The 22259-nt window shown below is 42.9% G+C and overlaps 1 protein-coding gene across 5 annotated transcripts in view; it reads left to right on the top strand.

Moving 5' to 3' along the window:
• Positions 1-21284, top strand: part of LOC115509058 (retinitis pigmentosa 9 protein-like) — a 39861-nt gene extending 18577 nt beyond the window's left edge. Inside the window, exons 6-9 of one of the 5 annotated variants that reach the window (XR_003967213.1) lie at positions 634-995; positions 8537-8621; positions 15033-15156; positions 20446-21284. Coding sequence is in view for 1 of the 5 variants with exons in the window: in XM_030308209.1 (XP_030164069.1) it covers positions 634-829 (196 nt within the window). In the remaining 4 variants the exon portion in view is untranslated. Of the gene's footprint in view, positions 1-633; positions 1275-2962; positions 3087-8536; positions 8622-15032; positions 15179-20445 lie in introns of those variants that run through there. The other 4 variants (XR_003967215.1, XR_003967214.1, XR_003967212.1 and 1 more) reach the window with 4 other exon arrangements.
• The last annotated feature ends 975 nt before the right edge of the window (positions 21285-22259 follow it).

Genomic DNA, 22259 nt, shown 5'->3' with positions numbered 1-22259 from the left:
GGTAAATATGGTACTTTAATTTAGTTGTGAAATGTGTGGAAGGCAGGAGTAATCACTGGAAAGGCCAGTATGTGGGGAATGAGCAGGCCAGCCTTGTTCTATCCGGGTTGGCTTAAAGCAGTGTGTTTGGCCCAGCCTGCTCATACCACTGATAGTTGATGTTGGCAACCAACCATAGCTTAGTTTATCTTCTCCAGTGTCTTTAAGGGTCTGAGCTGTTGTGAAAAATGATCCTTAGACATGAACAAAGATAGGGTGAAGAAACGGGAGAGTTTGTTTTTCCCAAAACTGGTGACGCTGAGTAATAATTGTTTTGAGGAGGTAGATTACTTGAGCAGTTGGGGGCGGTGAGTAAGGAAAGTAGGCATCTGTTAGAAGTTCTGTGGTAAGGACTCGAGAAACATGCAGAAATATTTAGGACAATGAAAACACAGAATGGCTCATATACTGGTTACAGTCCTGTCAAATAGGCATGGACGTGGACAAGAACGGGGAAGACATGCACAAATAAAAATAAGTACCATCTTTCTCAAGGTGGTTATTCATGACATTTTTTACCCTCACTGCTGCTCTCACATCATTTTTATCTACAATTTTTTTAAAATATGGTTCTTTGGTCAAACTTCTGTTTAGGATACAGCAGTTAAAACAGTTACTGGAGGATTCCACCTCCGATGAAGATGGGAGCAGCTCCAGCTCCTCAGAATGTAAAGAGAAACACAAGAAAAAGAAGAAGAAAGAAAAGCATAAGAAAAGGAAAAAAGAAAAGAAGAAGAAAAAACAAAAGCATAAGTCTTCCAAGTCGAATGAGAGTTCAGACTCGGACTGACAAGGACTTGACCTATTCCATGTTCTCCTCTCAAAAATCAGACACTGTGGCCCCAGACCAGAGGGTGTGGAATCGGGGAGGACTTGGAGACCCCAAGAGAGCAGGGCATTCGGTGTCACGCGTGTGAATCTCACCTGCCTTCCAGCAAAGACGTGACCCCCGGAGGGTGAGTTGTGTCTTCCCTGGTGCTGGCTCTGGACAGCGGCTGATTTCAGGCAGGAAAGCGTTGTTCGTTGTCTTCCTCCCACTGATCCTTGCAGTTTGTGATTCCTTCCAGCTGCCTCTGCCAGTAGGGTGAGACTGAGGGAATGAGTCTCTGAGGAAGCTCCAGGTGCTACTTGCAGCCTTCCCCTCCCCCTGGGAGCGTTCCCAGAATTCCCAGAGACTCCAGGCATGGCTTTTCTCTGTTGTCGAGGATAATAAAAGCTCATTATTTATTTTTTAAGTGTAGTAATTTTTTATTTCTTAATAATGCATGCATGTGCTCCAAATTTAAAAGGTACATAAGGTTTTTAATCATGACAATTCTTCCTTTTCTCCCCCAGCCACTCAGTTCCCTTCCCCAGTGTCTAATGTTACCAATTTATTGTGAAGTCATCAGGAAATATTTATGTATCATAGAAAAAGTTTTTTCTCTTTTTAGCATGGTATGAACATTTGTCGGCACCAATTTTTCATTTTTGAAACAATGTTTGAGAGAGAGAGAACAGGAGCAGGGGAGGGGCACAGAGAGGAGGAGACAGAGAATCCCAAGCAGCCTCTGCACTGTCAGTGAAGAGCCCCACTCGGGCCTCTAACTCACGAATCATGAGATCATGACCAGAGCCAAAAACCAAGAGTCAGATTCTTAACCGACTGAGCCCACCAGGTGCTCCCATTTTTTCATTTTTTAACTCAACAGTATAAAGCATGTTGGGCTTTCCTGCACTCAAAAGACCTATGCTCATAAACCCTGGCATGATTGCTTGAGGGTTTTTTGGAAGGGTGGGATACCCTGTAATAACATTGAAAAATTATGTATTTAACTTGCTTAGTTCTTACTGCTATTTTCCCACAACTATTATTATTTCTTGAGTAGTAGATTCAGAAAAATTATAAGGTGATCCAGATTACTGTACTGGGTCAGCTACCCACATCCTCAAATACATCCTCATCCTGTTGGCTAAGCACAGCCCACCTATGAACAGCTGCAGCTGAGGCAGCTCAGCTGCTTGGGGTGGTGCCTGCAGCTAGGGGAGAGTGTCTGTCCTTTGCTGAGCCAAAGTGGAGCCAGATCTTGGTCATAAGCAGGTGTCCCTCCCTCTCCACTAGCATCTGTTGCTGCTCTCATCATTCAGGGTCCCTGGAATACATTATTCCTACTTTTTGCCACTTTCCCTGAGGTTTCCCCTCTCTAAAGAGTGGCTGATGCAGTCCAGTCTGGCTCCTTCTCTAGCTCCCTTCAGTAACTGTTCCTAGCCTTGGTCTTAGAAAGTTTATCTCAGTAACACAATTGGCCCAGATTAGAATGACCAGGATTTGTTATTTCTGAAAACTGTAAGGCCAGTTCATTCAGCCGTGTCTTACATTTACCCTAGGCATCCTAGCTGAGCATGCAATGGGAAAATTCTCCTTCCAGGAATTTCCTTTCTCCTGCTGGAAACCCATTCCTGATAAACATATTCTGTTACAATATGGGAGAATAATATCGATGATTCTTAAACTACGGAGCAGCAAAATCACCTGGAGTGGCTGTTGAAATAGATTCCTCTGTCCTGTTCCTAGAGTTTTAGAATTTCTGATTTACTAGGTCTGGAGTGGACTGGAGAGTTTGCAATTCTGACAAATGCCCGAAGGATGCTGACGCTATTGGTTTGGGGGCCAGACTTGGAGAACCACTGCTCCAAATGTTAAACCTCTTCTTGAAGCCTTCTTCCACTTCCTGCTTTAACTGGAATCTTGCCATCCACTGCAGCCTTTGCAAGTTAATTCCTCCTCTCGCACTCCAGGTTTCTCTGTCTTCTGTTTCTGGCCTAGATTCTGTGGTCCTTTCCTTCAGTCTGTCATATCCCTTGACCTGTCTTTTTGCCCGGTTTACCCAGAAGAACCTCAAACTAACCTCTTCCTCCTCTGTTCCAATTCTCCAATTCCCAGACCGCTGAGCCCATAAAGCTCATCAATCAAAAGTTCTTCATCCTGAAATCTCTCCCTTCAGACTCAGTACTCTCCAGTCCTATTTAGAAAATTAAGAGAAGTCACCAGAACTCCTTCTACCAAGGTATATATCAACCTGTCATCATGGTTGTGGTAGGCAGAATTATAAAGTAACCTCCAAGATTTTTTGCCCAAATCTGTAGAACTTGTTACTATAATGGATTTTATTCCCATGATTAGATTATAATACACAATTGATCTTTTCGTAACTATGTGGATGGTCAGAACCAAATCACATGGTGTTTTTAAAACCAGAAGTTTTTAAATTTTCTGACAGGTAGCAAAGAGGAAGTCACATTCCGAGTTTGAGAAAGACATGATGTGCTGTTGGTGGATTTATTTTAAAATGAAGGGGTCCAGGCATCTGGCTGGCTCAGTCAGTAAAGCATGCAACTCTTGATCTTGGGGTTGTAAACTGAAACCCCACATTGGGTGTAGAGATTATTTAAAATCTTAAAAAAAAAAAAAAAGTTAAAAAAAAGGAAGGGGCCATATAGCAAGGAAATGGGGCAGCTTCCAAGAGGTAAAAGCAATCGTAGTCAACAGCCAGCAAGGAAATGGTCACCTCAGTCCTACAGTACTTGCAGGGAACTCACTTCTGCTAATAGTCAAAATGACCTTGGGCACTATTCTTCTCCACAGCCTTCAGGTAATAGCCTAGCCCTGCCCACACCTCATTTTGGCATTACAAAGTGCTAAGCTGAGAATCTATTCTACCCAGATTTCTGACCTACAGACCTATGAGATGATAAATGGGTGATGCTTTTATTTTTCATTTTTTTAAATTTTTTTTTTCAACGTTTATTTTATTTTTGGGACAGAGAGAGACAGAGCATGAACGGGGGAGGGGCAGAGAGAGAGGGAGACACAGAATCGGAAACAGGCTCCAGGCTCCGAGCCATCAGCCCAGAGCCTGACGCGGGGCTCGAACTCACGGACCGCGAGATCGTGACCTGGCTGAAGTCGGACGCTTAACCGACTGCGCCACCCAGGCGCCCCTATTTTTCATTTTTTAAAAAATTCAGACTTATTTTTTTCAGAGCCATTTTAGGTTCACAATGGAAGTGAGCAGAAACTATAGAGATTACCCATATATATATTCTGTGTCCTCACATACCCACAACCCCACCTCTCACATCAACACCAGAATGGTCCACTCGTTACATTCGATATCCTACCCTAGCGCACCTATCTCCCACAGAGGCTTCTGCCATGGGAGGTTGTGATTTTCCGTGTCTGCCTCTCTCTCCAATTTTTGGATCAGTGGTTTTGTCATGACCTCCATTCTTTGATGAATTTAGGGGAGATTTGGTAATTTTTTAGTTCTTTTTACTTCTCAGGACAGAGTGAAGATTCCCTTCTACTCCTGAAACCAGTACTATCCTATATATTAACTAACTTGAATCTAAATAAAAAGACTTCTTATCTCCTCATATGCTAGTCCAGAAACCGGAAGTCAACGGTTACTGTTTTAAGCCACTACGTTTGTTGAAATTAGTGACATGTCTGGAAGCTTCTTTTGGGCAGAGACCGTCTTGTTTCATGTTCTAGTCTCAACTTTGTTTATTTTGAGAGAGAGTTGCATGTGCACGTTCGTGTGCAAGCAGGGCAGGGGCAGAGAGAGAGAGAGAGAGAGAGAGAGAGAGAGAGAGAGAGAGAATCTCAAGAAGGCTCCATGCTGAGCATGGAACCCAACATGGGGCTCAATCTCATGACCATGGGATCATAACCTAAGCCAAAATCAAGAGTCAGACACTAAACTGACTGAGCCACCCAGGTGCACCTCTAGATTCAACTTCTTTTAAGTTTATTTCTTTTGAGAGAGAGAAAGCACAAGTTGGGGAGGGTCAGAGAGAGAGGAGAGAGAGAGAATTCCCAGCAGTCTCCACACTGCCAGCACAGAGCCCAATGTTCAAACTTCTGAGCCATGAGATCATGACCCGAGCTGGTCAGATGCTCAACCGACTGAGCCACCCAGGTGCCCCTAGACTTCTAACAGAATGTGAATTTATTAGAAGTATGGTTACATGCTCCAGTTGGAACCTGATTTGGAAGTTGTAGTGGATGCTTTGTTGTGCTACTGGTATCTGCCTAGTTCCCACTGCTGACTTTCGGACTAAAATATTTACCCTCCCACCTGCTGGGATGGCTAACAACTGACAACTTACAACTGACTTCCCCTATCCAGGGATTTGATCTTTCTTGAAGAAAGCCACGGTACCCAAGGTCATGCTTCCTTTCTAAGGGTCATCCTGTATCAGTGACTGGTCAGTGCACGGGTATAGGGGTGTCCTCTTACCCCAGTTGAGAAAATTCTGCAGGATCATTGCAGCTCAGGAGCTCCCAATTGGATTGGCTGAGGTCTTTGTTGTTGCTGCATCATATCCAAACTTCTTCCCTATGCTTAATCATCCTTTCTTTGCCCCTTCAGAGATTTTACTCCCCAAAGCGCTCTCCATTAAAGCACTCCCTGCACACAAATCTTCATGTCAGAGTCTGACCCTAAGGAACTCATTGTGCCATGGGGTATAATAACTGCTTGGGAAAATGAAACGGAAGGTGGTATCAGGATGTACCCTTCATTTTGGACTCCAGTTTCCAAACCTATGCTTGACTTCTCATCTGGCCTCTAGAATAAAGACTTTGGGAAGGATTACAAAGCAGGGAAGTGTTCATTGGAGTTGTCCTCTTTTTCTGTTTCCTCTTCCATATACCGGCATTACCATCTTTCCTAACTTCTAGGATCCAATATCTTCCTACTAGCCAGAGATCCCCAGTTATGGTCCATTTAAATGCCTTGAATTAGTTTACCCACACTTCAAACTCCTATTTCACAGGTGTCAAAAAAGCAATCGGATTCAACCCCTATTAACACATTAATGAAAAACCACACTCTTTAATCTTCTCATGGGGATTTATAGGTGAATGAATCAGACTGTTGGAATTTGAATGAATCAGAACTGTTGGTAGGGAGTTAGAGTAGTGGAATGCCTTCCTGTAGTTCCCAAATAAGCTCAGAAGTTGGATTATCTGGACTCAAGTGTTCCTTATTGTTCAGTTATTCCAGCCTTCCCATTTCAGTTATGTTCTGGGCTTGGAATGTTGGTGGGAACAGTGCCAAGGACAAAACTGTTCATTTAAATTGACACTAAGCCATTCATTCACAAATACTTGAGTGCATATGATGTTCCAGGCTCTATACTAACTATTCCATGGAGATAATCTACTGGAGACAATAATCTATAGCCCTAAGGAATACATGGTCTCAAGGTTGAAAACGTTGTAACTGTCCTGTGATATGTCACATAATGGGTTATGAAAGTGAAAATGCAGGTGTTACTAGAAGACACATAGGAGAGTCACATAATCCAGCCACGGGTGGGGATAGGGGTCACAGATATTCTCCTAGAATATCTACTCCATCTTTTAAATAGGAGTTAGGCAGGAAATAAGTCAGATCTTCTCCTAAGACCAGCTTTAGAAACCGTATCATCTTTTGCTTGCCTTTTTGCATCTCATCTGAAAACATGCAGTGCCATCACTTTTTACCATCTCCTTAATCCATCTTGAGAGATACTTTGTTACCATATGGAGTTAAAAATATAAAAATATAGTCAAATATATATATATATATATACATATATATATATATATATATATATATATATATAGTTTAAATCACTGGACAACTTAGAGGCAATATTGAGTGGATCCATCCATATGTATCAAAATATTGTTGATACGATCACTCAGAGAGCCCTTCCAAGAGGTTACCCTAGCCTCTCCATATCTGCCAAATACCTATATCTTATAATTACTCTTAGGACAGCCTTCATCCACATACAAACATTTTGGCACCTAGCCACAGACTTAACCTGTATCTTTTATTGGGAGAAGACTGGTTCCACAAATTTACCATCTAGGTCATAGGTTCCGAGTATAAGGAACTCTTGTTTGCCTAAAGTTTCCCTTGTTTCTACAAGTGTATACTGGAAGTAAGTAACATACTACAAACCACCATGGGACATACCCATCAGTGGACCTACTATATGCCTGGTTTCCATTTATAAAAAATGAAAAAGGTACCGTCTCTCTCTTCAGGGTAGTTCCTGTTCATGGGGAATCCATCTATTTAGTCTGTCCTCAACTCTGCCATCCTTTTCCCCATATTTAAAGGTCCCTGAGATTATAAGACAGTAATAGACATGGCAGAAGTATTCAGGAATGACCCAACTCAGTTGGTGTTACCAGTGATGTGGCCATTTTGAGATGGGAACAAAATGCTTGAGAATCACACACATACACAATTCAATTTATTTGCTGTTTTATATCTTTTAATTGCAAAGGCTTTACAATGTCATATTTTCTTGTTTGTTGGTGTAACAGCTTTATTAGATTAAATCAATGGATGATCACATGTTCTAAACCACCATAATGATGCAATATTTAGTTCTTTTATGTAGCTGGAACTCAGTATTTGTTTCCTGTAAAATAATAGAATAATACAGTTCCTTAAATCAGCTGTAAAACTCAAGATATCTTATACAAAGAATCATTACTAATATCTTTAATTTTCATCTTTAGGATAAAGTTAAAGGTCTTAACATTTTGCTGGAGCATGATTATCAATCTTTACTTTATGACCGCTGCAAGGCAGGAATGGCCCATTTAAAAAGCCAATAAGCACTTTCTCCCTGACACCCCAGGCCTAGGGGTTGAAGGTGTGGCAGGGATACTCATTGCCAAGACCCAGTGTGAAGAGAAGCCTGTCAAACTACTAGACCTTTAAGGGAGATCCTGAACTTTTAAGGGAGATCCTGAACTTCCAGTGCCCAGCTCTACTAGCTCTAATCTGGGACACTTTGAACCAGCAGGATAACTTACAAAATCCCATATAACATACAACACACTACCATAACAGCACTGGTGAATTAAATGTGGAAAACTGACATAAAAATGACACTCCACAGAATGAAAAGGCTTAGGCTCCAATCTGCTTGTGAGCAAGGATCTATATAGATACAGGTCTACTACCCAGTTAGAATGCTGCCATTTTTCACTGCCCACAAGCAGTGTTAGTTTTAGAGGACAGAACATGCACTGAGTAGGAAACCCCAAACAAAGCCCTAAAAGCTAATCATGACATTGAAAACCGGACACAGGATAGATACCAACTCTATACCTGCTGGCTGTTTCCTAAACTTTACAGCATCTGCCTCGAATCTGTTTGAAACTTTGTAAGGTACCTTGCTTTTCCATCTCTCACAGTTACCTGAGGGAAGAAGTGATTCATACAGCAAATAACCCAAATTGCTTAAAAAAACAATGGCAATAAATAAATAAATAAATAAATAATACATCTTTCAAGAAAACCTATTTTTCAAGATCCTATTCTATATCATTCTACAGTCCTTAGCAATAAAAAAATGTAACAGACATAATCTAGAGGTTCACCCTGAAAATTACCATCTTCACTGCATAACCAAGAGTAAATTGAGGTTATCTTCTTCACAGGGCTGTGATAGGATGGAAAAAATGGATTCCTACACACTGATGAGAAATGACAGCAGAGGCAAATGAGACTTTAAGAAGACTAAAGGTAAGATGGCCAGTGTTCTGGTTTAGGAGCTAAGACTGAGCTTAATTAAATTTCCTGCGGGTCCTTATGCATCCCATTCAACCCTTACCTGCTTCATTTCACTTTTGCACCCCAGATACAATCATCCCCCAGGCTCTACTTTGGACCCTTCCCACTCGTTTGAGCCCCCTCCCTAAAAATACGGTGATCCAAACTCCAGCTTCAACCAGGTGTGCATGACCTGCTGGTCTAGTCCTCCCACTGACAGCCACACATAAAGCAAAACAAATTCCCTTCACAAGTTTACTTTACCACAGATGTTACCATTTTTTCTAGGTACTCAAGTTCAAAACCCAGCCTTCTATTCTTAAGGAGTCAATTTCGTTAATGAATTCTCTGAGATGTAAAACTTTTACTGCCATGAGAGTTAAGACCCTCATCATTTTATATTCAAAGTTCACTTAAACTGACTTTATACAGGGGTTTTAGCCATATAGGCAGAGTTCAAATTCCTCCTACACTGTACTGCCAGCTGAAGATTCCTAGAGCATACTTCTTCCTGTCCTTTATTCAGTTTGCTTTGGCACCTCCTTATTGCCTAGAGGAAAAACATCTAGAAAGGAAAATATCTACTACTTTAGCCCATTCTGTTTAGACCTACCTTCTAAACTCATCACAGGTCTCCCCTCTGGTCTCAAGCTCAATCCCTGGAACACACTTGACCTGCCCTGGCTGCCCTTTTGATAAGCTCATGCTGCTGTCTCCATTCCCTCTTCAAACCACAGTCCCCAAATTTGTATCACAATTCACTGCCTCCACATGGACTGCCCATTCTCAGCAACCACCTACCTCAAAGTCCATCTTTCCTTTCTCTCTCAACCCCACTGTCCTTTAAGACCAACCAGCTCTCCATCATCTGCTACAGCTCTTTATTTCAAATTACATTACAATTTCCTGGAATGCAGGACCTCAGACTTGGGATCTCTGCCAATCCTGCACACATGGGCATCTATAATTGCTTAAGAACATACTTTCAAAATGGAGAAATACTATTGATGTACGGCTGCCTTTGCCTCCAGGATGCGGTATGGAACCACCACAGACAACCAAATAGGATCAGCCCATTAGTCACTTACATTCCCATGACTTGTGAGAGGCTGTCTTAGACTCCAGTCCCTTCTGCATGGCCATCATACGTTCCCTTTGGATCCTGCCATCCTGTCCTGTCACTTCATATACCATAGGGATACTCTCATATTCAACATGCTTTAACCTGTCCTTATTTCTGGTGGGCCAGACGATAAGTTGAGGAGGGAGAGACCACTCAGGTGGCATCCTGATTATCCTGCTGGCATTGCAATAAATCCTTCTTTTTTTTTAAATTTTTTTTTCAACGTTTTTTATTTATTTTTGGGACAGAGAGAGACAGAGCATGAAAGGGGGAGGGGCAGAGAGAGAGGGAGACACAGAATCGGAAACAGGCTCCAGGCTCTGAGCCATCAGCCCAGAGCCCAACGCGGGGCTCGAACTCACGGACCGCGAGATCGTGACCTGGCTGAAGTCGGACGCTTAACCGACTGCGCCACCCAGGCGCCCCTTTTTTTTTTTTTTTTAATTTTTTTTTTTTTTAATAAATCCTTCTTTTTGAGGAATTCACAGGGTCTGGTGGACTAACTTCTTCAAAGAGGCATTCTACCTCATACATTTCACCTTCAACTTCCTCTTCCAACTCACAGTCTTCTGAATCCTCGGGAAGAACAGTGTTCAAGGCAGCATTTTCTTCAACAAATACACTATGTTACCACTTGAGAAGTTGCTCAGGGTTTTCTGCTTTCTGCCTTTCACAGTCTTTTTAATTTTGGCACACTTTTTGAAGTTCTCATGATACTCCTCCTCAATCTCATCATTTATGGTCATTTTTTCTTCATTTGTGTTCAATTTCCTATTCCTGATTGACTTTCTCTGTGATCCCTTAGTTTTGTAGTCTAGTCATGACTCATCTTTGGAAAGCATTTGCTCAGGGGATTGCTCCAGCTCTGCATCCTGCCACTGGCTCATATCACACTGAATGCCTCCATCAGCCTGGTTGAACTTGGCCAGCGAGATAGGAGGAGGGACATAATTCTCAGGGTAGCTGTTGCTCTGTATCACTTCAACTTCATTCATGTTCACAGGGAAGCCATGGCCCCCACTACCATTGTCTAGCATGCTTTCCTCAATGCGAAGGGGACTCTGGGATTGGACTGTAGGCTCAGGTCCTCAATGGCTTTATTGCTGGGGCAGACCAGCATTTCCTGCTGGAGCTTATTGCCATCTCCAGAAGACAGGCACAGATTTGAGTTCAGGGTATCCTGGATTCTATCTCTGTCTTTTGCTTCATCTGGAGAAGATAGGAATTGGGGAGCAGCTGCATAGCTTTTTTCTTTACCCAAGTTCATATTCATGATGGAGCCCAACTTTACCACATCATCATGTCTTACATCATGACACTGCTCCAACCAGACAGTGCTTTCTTCATCTTTACATGTAATGCCCTCTGTACCCTCATGAGGGAAAGTTCTATTTTCCCAAGAACTCTGTGAAATCCTATTGTCCTGCACCATCTTCTCTGGCATGGCTTTACCATAAGCTAGGTCATACAAACGCATAGTTTCCTTCAGAGTCTTCCAGAACTGCGTTACAAGGGATCCTTTGCTCTGTTCTAGCCTCATTTTCTCTTTCTCAGATGCATAGCTTCCTTGAGGTGATGTCCTATACAGGCTGTTATTAGAAGGGCTCTTACCGTGTAGCTCCCTCTTTTGGGCAACAGAAGACAAAACGCCATCTGTTTCTTCAGGAATGTCGTCCATTTCTATGTCAATATTAGAAGTAGGGATACTGGTCACCATATCACCTTCTGAGTGGGTGCCTTGTTTCTGAGTCATGTTCTCAGCCTGCTGAGGTTCAGTCTGAGTCTCTCTCGTTTTCTTTTTCTTTCTATAACCACTACAGTGCTGGAAATGTGCTGTGTTATAAAACATAGGTCGTCAGTTAAGTGTAGTGGGCAATGGTGACTGAGGAACAAGGAAGCCAGGATACTCACTGAGTACCACTGAATATGGAAAATACAGACTTCCATTTCTGAAACCTGGAAAGAGAATACAGTAGTCACTCTGTCTCCTGCAGCTGGTCCCAACATTCAGCCAGTACACAGCCAAGTGGCCACACCAAGTGTTAAAATATGGCATTTCTTCCATGCTAGTTGGTAGCTAATGGCCCCCCACTTTCTCCCCTCAGGATTCAACAAGTGAAAGGGCAATGACCAGAACAGTGGGGCCTCCAGCACCCTCCTTCACTACAAGAGCAGGCATCTGTTCTGACTGGTTGCCAGACCATCAGATAACATATCATGAATCACCCCTACTTAGTAGTGGCGGTTTTTCAAAAAGACCAAGCACCCACTAAGCATAATTCCGGATTGTTGTGGCTGAAGAAAGAATAATTATGTCAGCTCTTATAGAGCAAAGGAGAACAAAAGTCCTTTGTATGTACAAGCCTTTCTAAACCTGTTCATTCAGCACTATTCATTCACACATACACACATCTTCCCCCATTTTCCACTCTTTAGGGGTAAACAGTGCAGTGGTGCCAGGAATGACAGACACATTTCTCTGATACAAATTAATTTAAGGAAAGGCATTTGCTTTTGCAAAACAAATGTATACGATTAACAAAGTTAAGATAAAACCTCTACTTAGTATATAAAAGCAGTAATTATACTCAGATCAGTATTTATGAGGCAGTTTACTCAATATAGTGAGGTTGATCTTATGAACTCAATTTCACTGTTTAAGACTGCATCAAAATGCCTGTCAGACCTGGCCTGATGTATTTATACATACAAGCTCATGGGTTTCTTCCTGTATTGAAAGTAAACAGATAAGTCTCACGTTGGGAGTTCAACACTGTCTATAGAGGTTAGAAGCCAACAGAATGAAGTTCATGACTCAGATAACTTCCTACCATATGTTGTACCATATCATACAGTGGAACAAAATACCATAATAGCAGATCTCTGCCAGTAGAATCTACCACAGGACCATATTCAGCCACTTATTGCAAAAACATAGGTGTTAAAGTTTTGTCACTCACTAATCAAAATCCATGGCTACTCTTTGTAATACCTTCCCTCTTCTACCATGCGAAGGACTTTGAAGTCCTCTCCTATGTTTTTACCTCAGTAACTACTAGTATCTTCCTTTACCCATCCCCCTGACATTCACAGGTCTGTAGTCCATACTACCTCCAGAATTATCTTTTTCTTTTCTTAAGTAATCTCTACACCCAACTGTAGAGATTACCCAACTGTGGGGCATGGGGCTCAAACTCATGACCCTGAGCATCAAGAGTCAGATGCTCCACCAACTGAGCCAGCCAGGTGCCCCCAGAATTTTATTTCTGACTCAACTGTGACCCCTCCTCACTCCAGCACAGTATTTGAAGGGCTTATCACTGCCATTCAGGAAATGAGGAACAATGACCCCATTCTTTAGGGTACCATAAAGGCCCTTATTATCTGATTTGTATCTGTATCATCTCACTGTCCCACTAAGCCTGTAGGCTCTAGCCATATGTGGATTCCCCACAGGCCAACTTCTCTTCACTTTTCTGGAAATCCCTCCTTCCCTACTTCTTCCAACTGCTACCAAAATCTTTTGTGTGTGCGTGTGTGTGTGTGTGTGTGTACAGATACATCTGTATCTGTATACAGCTGTATGTGTGTGTATAATATATATATATGTATGTATATATGTTATACACACATATGTATCTGTATACATATATATACACACACACATTTTAAGTAGGCTTCACACCCAGTACAAAGCCCAGTGCAGGACTCGAACTCACATCCTTGAGATTAAGACCTGAACTGAAATCAAGAGTCGATGTTTAACTGACTGAGCCACCCAGGTGCCCTAAAACATTTCTTTTTTTTTATTAACTTTTTAAATGTTTATTTATTTTTGAGAGAGAGAGATGAGAGAGAGAGAGAGAGGGAGACACAGAATCCTTAGCAGGCTCCAGGCTCTGAGATGTCAGCACAGAGCCCGATGCAGGGCTCGAACCCACAAACTGTGAGATCATGACCTGAGCCAAAGTCAGACACTTAACCGACTGAGCCACCCATGCCCCCTTGCTTTTTTTTTTCTTAAAAATTTTTTAATGTTTATTTATTTTTGAGAGAGAGAGACAGAGAGAGAGGGCACACGCATGAGCTGGGGAGGGGCAGAGAAAGATACACACACACACAGAATCCAAAGCAGGCTCCAGGCTCTGAGCTGTCAGCACAGAGCCTGACGTGGGACTTGAACTCAAGAACCATGAGATCATTACCTGAGCCAAAGTCAGATGCTTAACCTGCTGAGCCACCCAGGTGCCCCAACCTTTTGTTTTTTAGATGGAAATCTTGCCACTTGTGATAACAGATGGACCTTGAGGGCTTTTCCTAAGAGAAGTCAGTTCAATAAAGGAAGTCAAATGCCATATCATCTCATCTATATGTAAAATCTAGAAAAGATGAACTCAGAAACAGTAGGATGGTGGTTGCCAGGGGCTGGGTGGTGGGAGAAATGGGGAGATGTTGGCCAATGTCAAAAGAAAACTAATTCATCTTGTTATACAAAGGAGGGAATGGATGCAAAGAGAACTTACTATTGAATCAAAATCAGCCTATTTATAAAAGCATGAATTTGTCCCTCTATTTCAATTGCACACCTATGAGTACTGCATGTCTAATTAATATTAAAAGCTGGTAGAGGGGCGCCTGGGTGGCGCAGTCGGTTAAGTGTCCGACTTCAGCCAGGTCACGATCTCGCGGTCCGGGAGTTCGAGCCCCGCGTCAGGCTCTGGGCTGATGGCTCAGAGCCTGGAGCCTGTTTCCGATTCTGTGTCTCCCTCTCTCTCTGCCCCTCCCCCATTCATGCTCTGTCTCTCTCTGTCCCAAAAATAAATAAACGTTGGAAAAAAAAAAAATTAAAAAAAAAAAAAGCTGGTAGAGTTTGATTCTGGATATCTAAGAAGTTTGGAAGTCATTTACTCCAAACAAAGTAAAAAGGTGAACTGAAAAAATCAAGAATTCTTCCCAGACCCTTCATAGCAGTAGGTTACAGGCAAAGTGCTACCCCAGTGTTGGAGAGATATGTGAATGCAGATAAGTGCAACTTAGAGGGGTATAAACCCAAGAGATAAAAATTCCATGGGAATTAGTAGTGGGACAGGGAAGCCTGAACTATTGTTACTGACAAATTGCAGGCTCAAGGAGAACAAATCTGATTGTTAAAAACTTCAAGGGGATCCATTCATAGGGAATCCTCCCCCATCCCCTGCTGCCCTTTGCTTTTTTTGAATTTTATCTACAGTAGCTCAACCAGTTTCTTACATTAAATCTAGGAGAAAGATCCCACAGGAAGAGGAGAGAAGAGGAACCACTGTGACATACACAAGGAGAACTCCAGCCAACACTAACACCAGACCTCAGGACAAGCTAGTTGACCAGAGCCTAACTGATCAGGGTGTAAGCAAATACTTATCTCAAACCACCCTAACCACCCTTCCCTGCCCAATGGCAGAAGGCATAGTTCATAGTCCAAAGGCACAATCTCACTAAAAGACTGAGACCTAAAATCACAGTCCTTCTATAACCATGGCACTATGGTCCCTGTCCTACCTCCACAACTTACCATGTCACTAAAAGCCTATTTAGAGCACTTCCTTTTATGCAGTACAGAATGCCTGGCAATTAATAAAACATTACAAGACACCCTAAAAGGCAAAAACTGTATTGTCTACAAAAAAAAAATTCACTTTAAATATGAAGACAGGAATGGAAAAAGATGTACCATGTTAATACTAATCAAAAGAAAGGGGACAAGCTGTATTTCTTTCAGACAGAGCAGACTTCAGACCAAGGAAAGTGATCAGGGATAAAGAGTGGCATTACATGAAACATCAATTCTTCACTGAAACGTAACAATCCCTCCCTAAAGTGCATGCCCTTAACAGAGGGTGAAACTATGTGAGGCCAAAAGTGATAGAAATACATGGAGAAATAGAATGACCCAGTATTACCACTAGGAGATTTTAATACTCCTGTATCAGAATAGGACAGATGTGGCAGGTGTACAAAATCAGTAAGGACAGCTGAACTCAACAGTACCCTTAACCAACTGGAAATAATGGACATCCACAGACTTCTTTATTCAACAGAATACACATCTCACACCCACATGGAGCACTCACCAAGACAGTACATACTGTGGGCCATAAAAAAACACTTTTACAAATTAAAAAGTATATTAATCATACAGTGTCTGCTCTTAGCCTACAACTGAATATAGAAAACAAGGATAGCTGTAAAATCACCTAATACTTTGAGATTAAATACTAAGTAACACTGAGTCAATGAAGAAATCTCAGGAGAAATTTAAAGATTTTGAGCTAGGGGTGCTGGGTGAGTCAGTCAGTTAAGCGTCCAACTCTTGGTCTCACCTCAGGGTCTTGAACTCAGGGTCATGAGTAGCACTGGCACTGGGCTCTGTGATAAGCACAAAGCCTACTCAAAAGAAAAAAAAAAAAAGATTTTTGAACTAAATGAAATAGAACTTGTCAAAATTTGTTGGATGACATGGAAGTAATGATTAGAGGGAAATTTACAAAATTGAAAAGATTTGAAAATCAATTATATAGTCTCTATCTCGGAAACTAGAAAATAAAGAGCAAATTAAATTCAAAGAATAAGAAAATAAAAGTTAAAGCAGAATTAATGAAATTGACAACAGAATCAATAAAAAAATAAAATAAAAAAGCTGGTTCATTGAAAAGATCAATAAAGTTGATAAACCACCAGCCAGCTTACTGAGTGAAAAAGGGGAAGACACAAACGACTAGTATCAGAAGTGAAAGAGGGTGCCACTTCAGATCCCATGGACATTAAAAAGATGGAAGGAATACTATGAACTCTATTACCACAGCTTTCATAACCTACACAAAATGGACCAATTCCTTGAAAGACAGAGTTTGCTAGACTCATACAAGTAGAAATGGACATCTGCATAGACCTATATCTATTAAAGAAAAAAATCAACTGATAACCTTCTAGAACAAAAAGTACAGGCCCAGAAGGGCCCATTGAAGACTACCAAACACTTAAGAAGTTACCAACAGATCAATAGGATAGACTGGAGAGCCCACACCCAGACCTGTGTAATTAACCGATATTTGACAAAGGAGCAAAGACAAAACAATGGAGCAAAGATGGTCTTTTCAATGAACCATCCTGGAACAACTGAACATACACGTGCAAAAAGTGATTCTAGAAAAAGACTTTAAACACCCTTCACAAAAATTAACTCAAAATGGACCACAAACCTCAATGCAAAATGCAGAAACTATAAGACCTAGAAGATAACAGAAAACCTGTATGTCCTTAAGTATAGTGATGACTTCTTATACAGAATACTAGTGGCATATATGATGCATGCAAGAAAGAACTGAAAGCTGACTTCATTAAAATTTAAAACTCTGCAAAAGATACTGATACTGTCAACTGAGTGAAAAGTCACAGACTGGGAGAAAATACTGATAAAGGACAGTTACCCAAAATATACAAAGAACCCTTAAAACATTAAGAAAATAACCCAATTAGGGGGTGCCTGGGTGGCTCAGCCAGTTAAACATCCATCTGACTCTTGATTTTGACTCAGCTCATGATCTCGTGGTTCATGAATTCAAGCCCCACATCAGGCTCTGTGCTGACAGTGTGGAGCCTGCTTGGGATTCTCTCTCCCACCCTGTCTGCCCCTCCCCTGCTCATGCTGCCTCTGTCTCTCTCAAAATAAATAAACTTAAAAAAAAAAAAAAAGAAAGAAAAAAGAAAAGAACCTGATTAAAAAAGAGGCTTCACGGGGCGCCTGGGTGGCGCAGTCGGTTAAGCGTCCGACTTCAGCCAGGTCACGATCTCGCGGTCCGTGAGTTCGAGCCCCGCGTCAGGCTCTGGGCTGATGGCTCGGAGCCTGTTTCCGATTCTGTGTCTCCCTCTCTCTCTGCCCCTCCCCCGTTCATGCTCTGTCTCTCTCTGTCCCAAAAATAAATAAACGTTGAAAAAAAAATTAAAAAAAAAAAAAAAAAAAAAAAAAAAAAAAAAAAAAAAGAGGCTTCACGGCGCCTGGGTGGCGCAGTCGGTTAAGCGTCCGACTTCAGCCAGGTCACGATCTCACGGTCCGTGAGTTCGAGCCCCGCGTCAGGCTCTGGGCTGATGGCTCAGAGCCTGGAGCCTGTTTCCGATTCTGTGTCTCCCTCTCTCTCTGCCCCTCCCCCGTTCATGCTCTGTCTCTCTCTGTCCCAAAAATAAATAAAAAAACGTTGAAAAAAAAATTAAAAAAAAAAAAAAAAAAAAAAAGCTTCAGACCTTAACAGACACCTCACCAAAGAAAATACACAGACAAAACTTGCTAAATATACATATGAAAACATGCTTCACATCATCTGTCATCAAGGAAATGCAAATGTGTTTAATACACAATTTTATCCAGCTATTTGACAAGTTCTAATACATTCCTCTCATTTCCTACTTAACTAACTTTATCCAAAAATGATGTAAATTATCTTCAGTGAATCTATAGTCAACATTTATCTTTCCATACTGGCATCCATTCGTCTCTTGGCAATAGGCCCTTCAAGCTCCTTTGAAAATGGAGAGACCTTCTATGTCCAAATGGAATATGACTGGCTTATACACCTTCAACATGGGGCATATAACCTAGACTGATTAAGGAGACTGGTCCATATTCCTGGCTTGGTAAGTAGAACAAGGAGGGCATGTGACAAAGCCAGACCACTGACAGTGAGCTTTGGAACTCACTGAATCTGCTGGAAGAGCGGGCTCTTCTCTGAGACCCCTAGCCATAAAATCATTACAGGCCTAGGAATGCTGTAACCATCTTTGCCACTTTGAAATGGCTAAGTATGAGATTAATACAGAGAAAGTCAAAACCTAGAAATAAAGGGAAATAAGTACTAATATGGATTATGTCTTTTGATTCCCTATTTAGCCAACCTGCAGTGGCTTCTTTCTTGCAGTTCTAGGTTACACAAGACAGTAATTCCTAAAATCTCTGAGTTTGATTGCAATTAAGACAAACAAGCAAATAAGCAATACAAATCTGAGTCCTACTTCCAGTACTCACCACTTTAATTCTAAATCACAACTCTTAGGACAAATATTTTAAACCTGAAGGTGCAGGGCGCCTGGGTGACTCGGTTAGGTGTCTGACTCTTGATTTTGGCTCAGGTCATGATGTCACAGTTTGCCAGATCAAGCCTGCCTCCGGCTCTGCACTAACAGCATGGAGTCTGCTTGGGATTCTCTCTCTGCCGCTCTCCTGCTTGTATGGGCACTCTCTCTCAAACTTTAAATAAATAAACAAACCTGAAAGTGAATCACATGAACAAACTGCACAAGTATGGAATCTCAGCCTTTTAATTCAAAGAAAGTTTAAGGTACAATATGCATGTCTTTTAGGAATTTCCCACCCTCTGACCTCAAGAGTTTTCCTCATATAATTCCTTCATCTACCATTCCAAAATCACATTTCAACATCTGTATTAATTAGGGGATCACCAGAGAAATAGAGCTAATGGAATGCTTATATATAAAAATTTCTTTAAGTTCATGTGGACGTACAAGTCCAAAATATGTCAAGTAAGCCGTCTTGCTGGAGACAGTGAGGAGCTGAAGTCCGTAGACCACATGCTGGCAGAATTCCTTATGGCTCAGACTACAGCTATAAAATGGCTGCCACCAGGAGCTCCTTGGACTAAAAATTCTACTCAATTGGGATCAGTGACTGATGAACTCAAAAGAAATCCTTATCACACCTACTTTTCTCCTTGGAAAACAGTTGCATAAGATACACAACATGCTTTATCTACAACAGGGTACACAGAAGAATAGGTTTAACATTATCTTTGCTACTGGAGGTGTGAGAAGGGAGAATCACCCCATGGATTCTCCTGCACTGCCTAAAGCCCTCTCCCACCCCATAATGCATGAAATCCTAGATGTCCACCTCCCAAACTTTTAAGTTTTGCCATATTTCTCCCAGAGTACTTTTTTTTTTTTGACCTTACCATAATAGCTTTTAGAATCTTTAGGCCTTGTTAAAAAAAAATTATAGGGACTAGGAGCTCTAGGTCCCTCTACTAGACTAGTTTAATAAAATTTTGGTTTGACTCCTGTGTAACTCTGGGCAAGTCCCAGACTCCGAGCCTCAGTTCCCCCATTTGTGAAACAAAGACAGCAGTAATACCTAGTCCATCAGGTTGTTGAGGTCAAATGAGAGAACCTACGTCCAGTATTTAGCAGAATAACCGGCATATAGCTAGAAGTCAAATGTTACCTATTAAAATGGTGAACTTCAAACACTGCCCCTATGTGCTGCCATAATCTCTTCTGTGTCAGGACAGAGTGAGGAAAGGGAGATCATGGATTCAAGTATTAGAAAACCTCAGGCGTTGCTTTAGGGGGTAGGGTCTCTAACCGCACTGAACTTCTTGGACTTCTTACCTGCCCCAGGAACAGAGAATGGATTATAGGTGGGACTCTGGCACCACGGACTCAGGTAAGGCTGCTGGCCCATGGCGTGCACATAAAAAAAGGGTCTGGCGTTACTGCCCCTCGAAATGTGCGTTTTCTGAAGAGGCGTTCATGTCCTAGGCTGAAAGGTGTTCATATTTAGGAAGGGGCAGTCGCACTCAAGTGCCATACACTACAGTTAACGGAGAAGTTCTCCTGTTTCCCTTTCAGAATTCCAAGTCTGGGTGGAAGGGTCCTCACCTCTTCTGGCTGGCCTGGGATCGCGGACACAGGGCTGCGCGGCGTTGGGGACCCGGGCATCGTTGCCCACAAGCCCGAGCTGCATCTCGCACAAACAAGTCTTGGCTTCCCCAAGCAGCAGCAGCAGCAGCAGCAGCACTGAGTGAAGACTGAGGCCAGGAGAGAACTTGCCGCAGCGCCTCGAACGTGACGGGCTGTGCCCAGGAGCTCCACTCCAGGGCCATCACTTAGGCCTGGCCTGCAGCGCCCTCGTCCTCAGCCTCTCGGGCGTGCCCACCGCGCCCCTTCCCCGGTCCAGAGGAGCCCATCCCGGGGGAGCCAGCCTCTCTTTACCCACGACTCACACCCCACTCCCTGTCCTGCAAGTCAGTCGCCTCCACTCCCTCGGCACCCAACCCCACCACTCACCGTGTTCGGTACGCCCACCTGCTCTAAGCCAACCTCCACAACCCGGAACGTCTCTGACACCTGGGCCTTGGCTCCCACTTTCATAGGCTCCGCGGGCTGTGCGGGCCTCCCACAGACGGCTCACGCATGCGCCCTGGGCGAGGATCGGAGCCTGACTGCTCCTCCCAAGGACACCTGGAGAAGCCTTGGAGCAGTTTTCGGCACCGTGCTCGCTCCGGCGCCTGGACGCCCTGGTGTTGGCGCTTCCAGAGGACGGGTCGGTTCCCTGTCCCATTCGCTCTCCCGGATTGTCCCTTCCATTTGAGTGTGTTCGGTGAAGACAGCTTGTCTCCCCTGCTCTGAGCCCCTGGTCTCCTTCCTTCTTGGGCCTAACACCGCTGACACGAAGGAAGAGGAGCTGACGGAGAAGGAGAGAGGAAGGAGGAGGCTAGCCTGGACCGTGTGGACCTGAAAGTGGGCGATTCATAAGGGAGGGGCGCTCCAGCCCCTACCGCTGCGGAGAGTAAAAGCAGGGGTGCAGAGGCTCTGGCAGTTAGGGCGCCCTGGGTTGGGAGAGTGAGGAACAGAGGGCCTGGGGAAGTCGTCTGTGGGCTGGTACATGGGCAGTTGGAGAGAGAAGCTGGCACACACGGACTCCGCTTTTTTTGCATGGGAAAGAAAGGAAAGGCCTAGGATCGTAGTTAATGGGAGTTGTGGGGTTGCAAGGATTATTGTGAGTTTTTTGTTTTGTTTTGTTTTTACATATATATATATATGAAATTTATTGACAAATTGGTTTCCATACAACACCCAGTGCTCATCCCAAAAGGTGCCCTCCTCAATACCCATCACCCACCCTCCCCTCCCTCCCACCCTTTTGTTTTGTTTTTAAAGCGAGAGATTTAGGTATCTGTAAGGACAGAATGGAGAGACAGGGAGATGTTACCTATAGTGGAGAGAGAAGGGATGTTAGGATGTTCTGAGGAAGCGCAAGGTGAGGTTAGCTAAGCCTGGTTACAATGCTTTCCCTTGGACAGAAGAAAGTTACTGAGATAGGTGGGAAATGAAGTCTTTGAAGGCAGGAGTTTCAGTGCTTTAGCATGTGATGACCTTGATATTTTTCTTTTTCTAAAGTTTATTTGAGAGAGAGAGAGAGTGTGTGTGTGTATGAGGGAGCAGGAGAGGAGAGAGGGAGAGAGAGAATCCCAAGCAGGCTCCTTGCTGTCAGCACAGAGCCTGACCTGGGGCTCAGTCTCACAAAACTGTGAGATCATGACCTGAGCTGAAACCAAGAGTCTGGCACTTAATTGACTGAGCTACCCATGTGCCCTACTCTTGATATTTTTCAATGGAGGGCAGAATAAAGACTTTAAGGGAACATTGAAAATTTGGGATGA

This window comes from Lynx canadensis, chromosome A2 (assembly GCF_007474595.2).
Source record: "Lynx canadensis isolate LIC74 chromosome A2, mLynCan4.pri.v2, whole genome shotgun sequence".
NCBI lineage: Eukaryota > Metazoa > Chordata > Mammalia > Carnivora > Felidae > Lynx > Lynx canadensis.
Note: the sequence above shows the minus strand (reverse complement) of the source record. Positions and strands in the feature narration are given on the sequence as shown.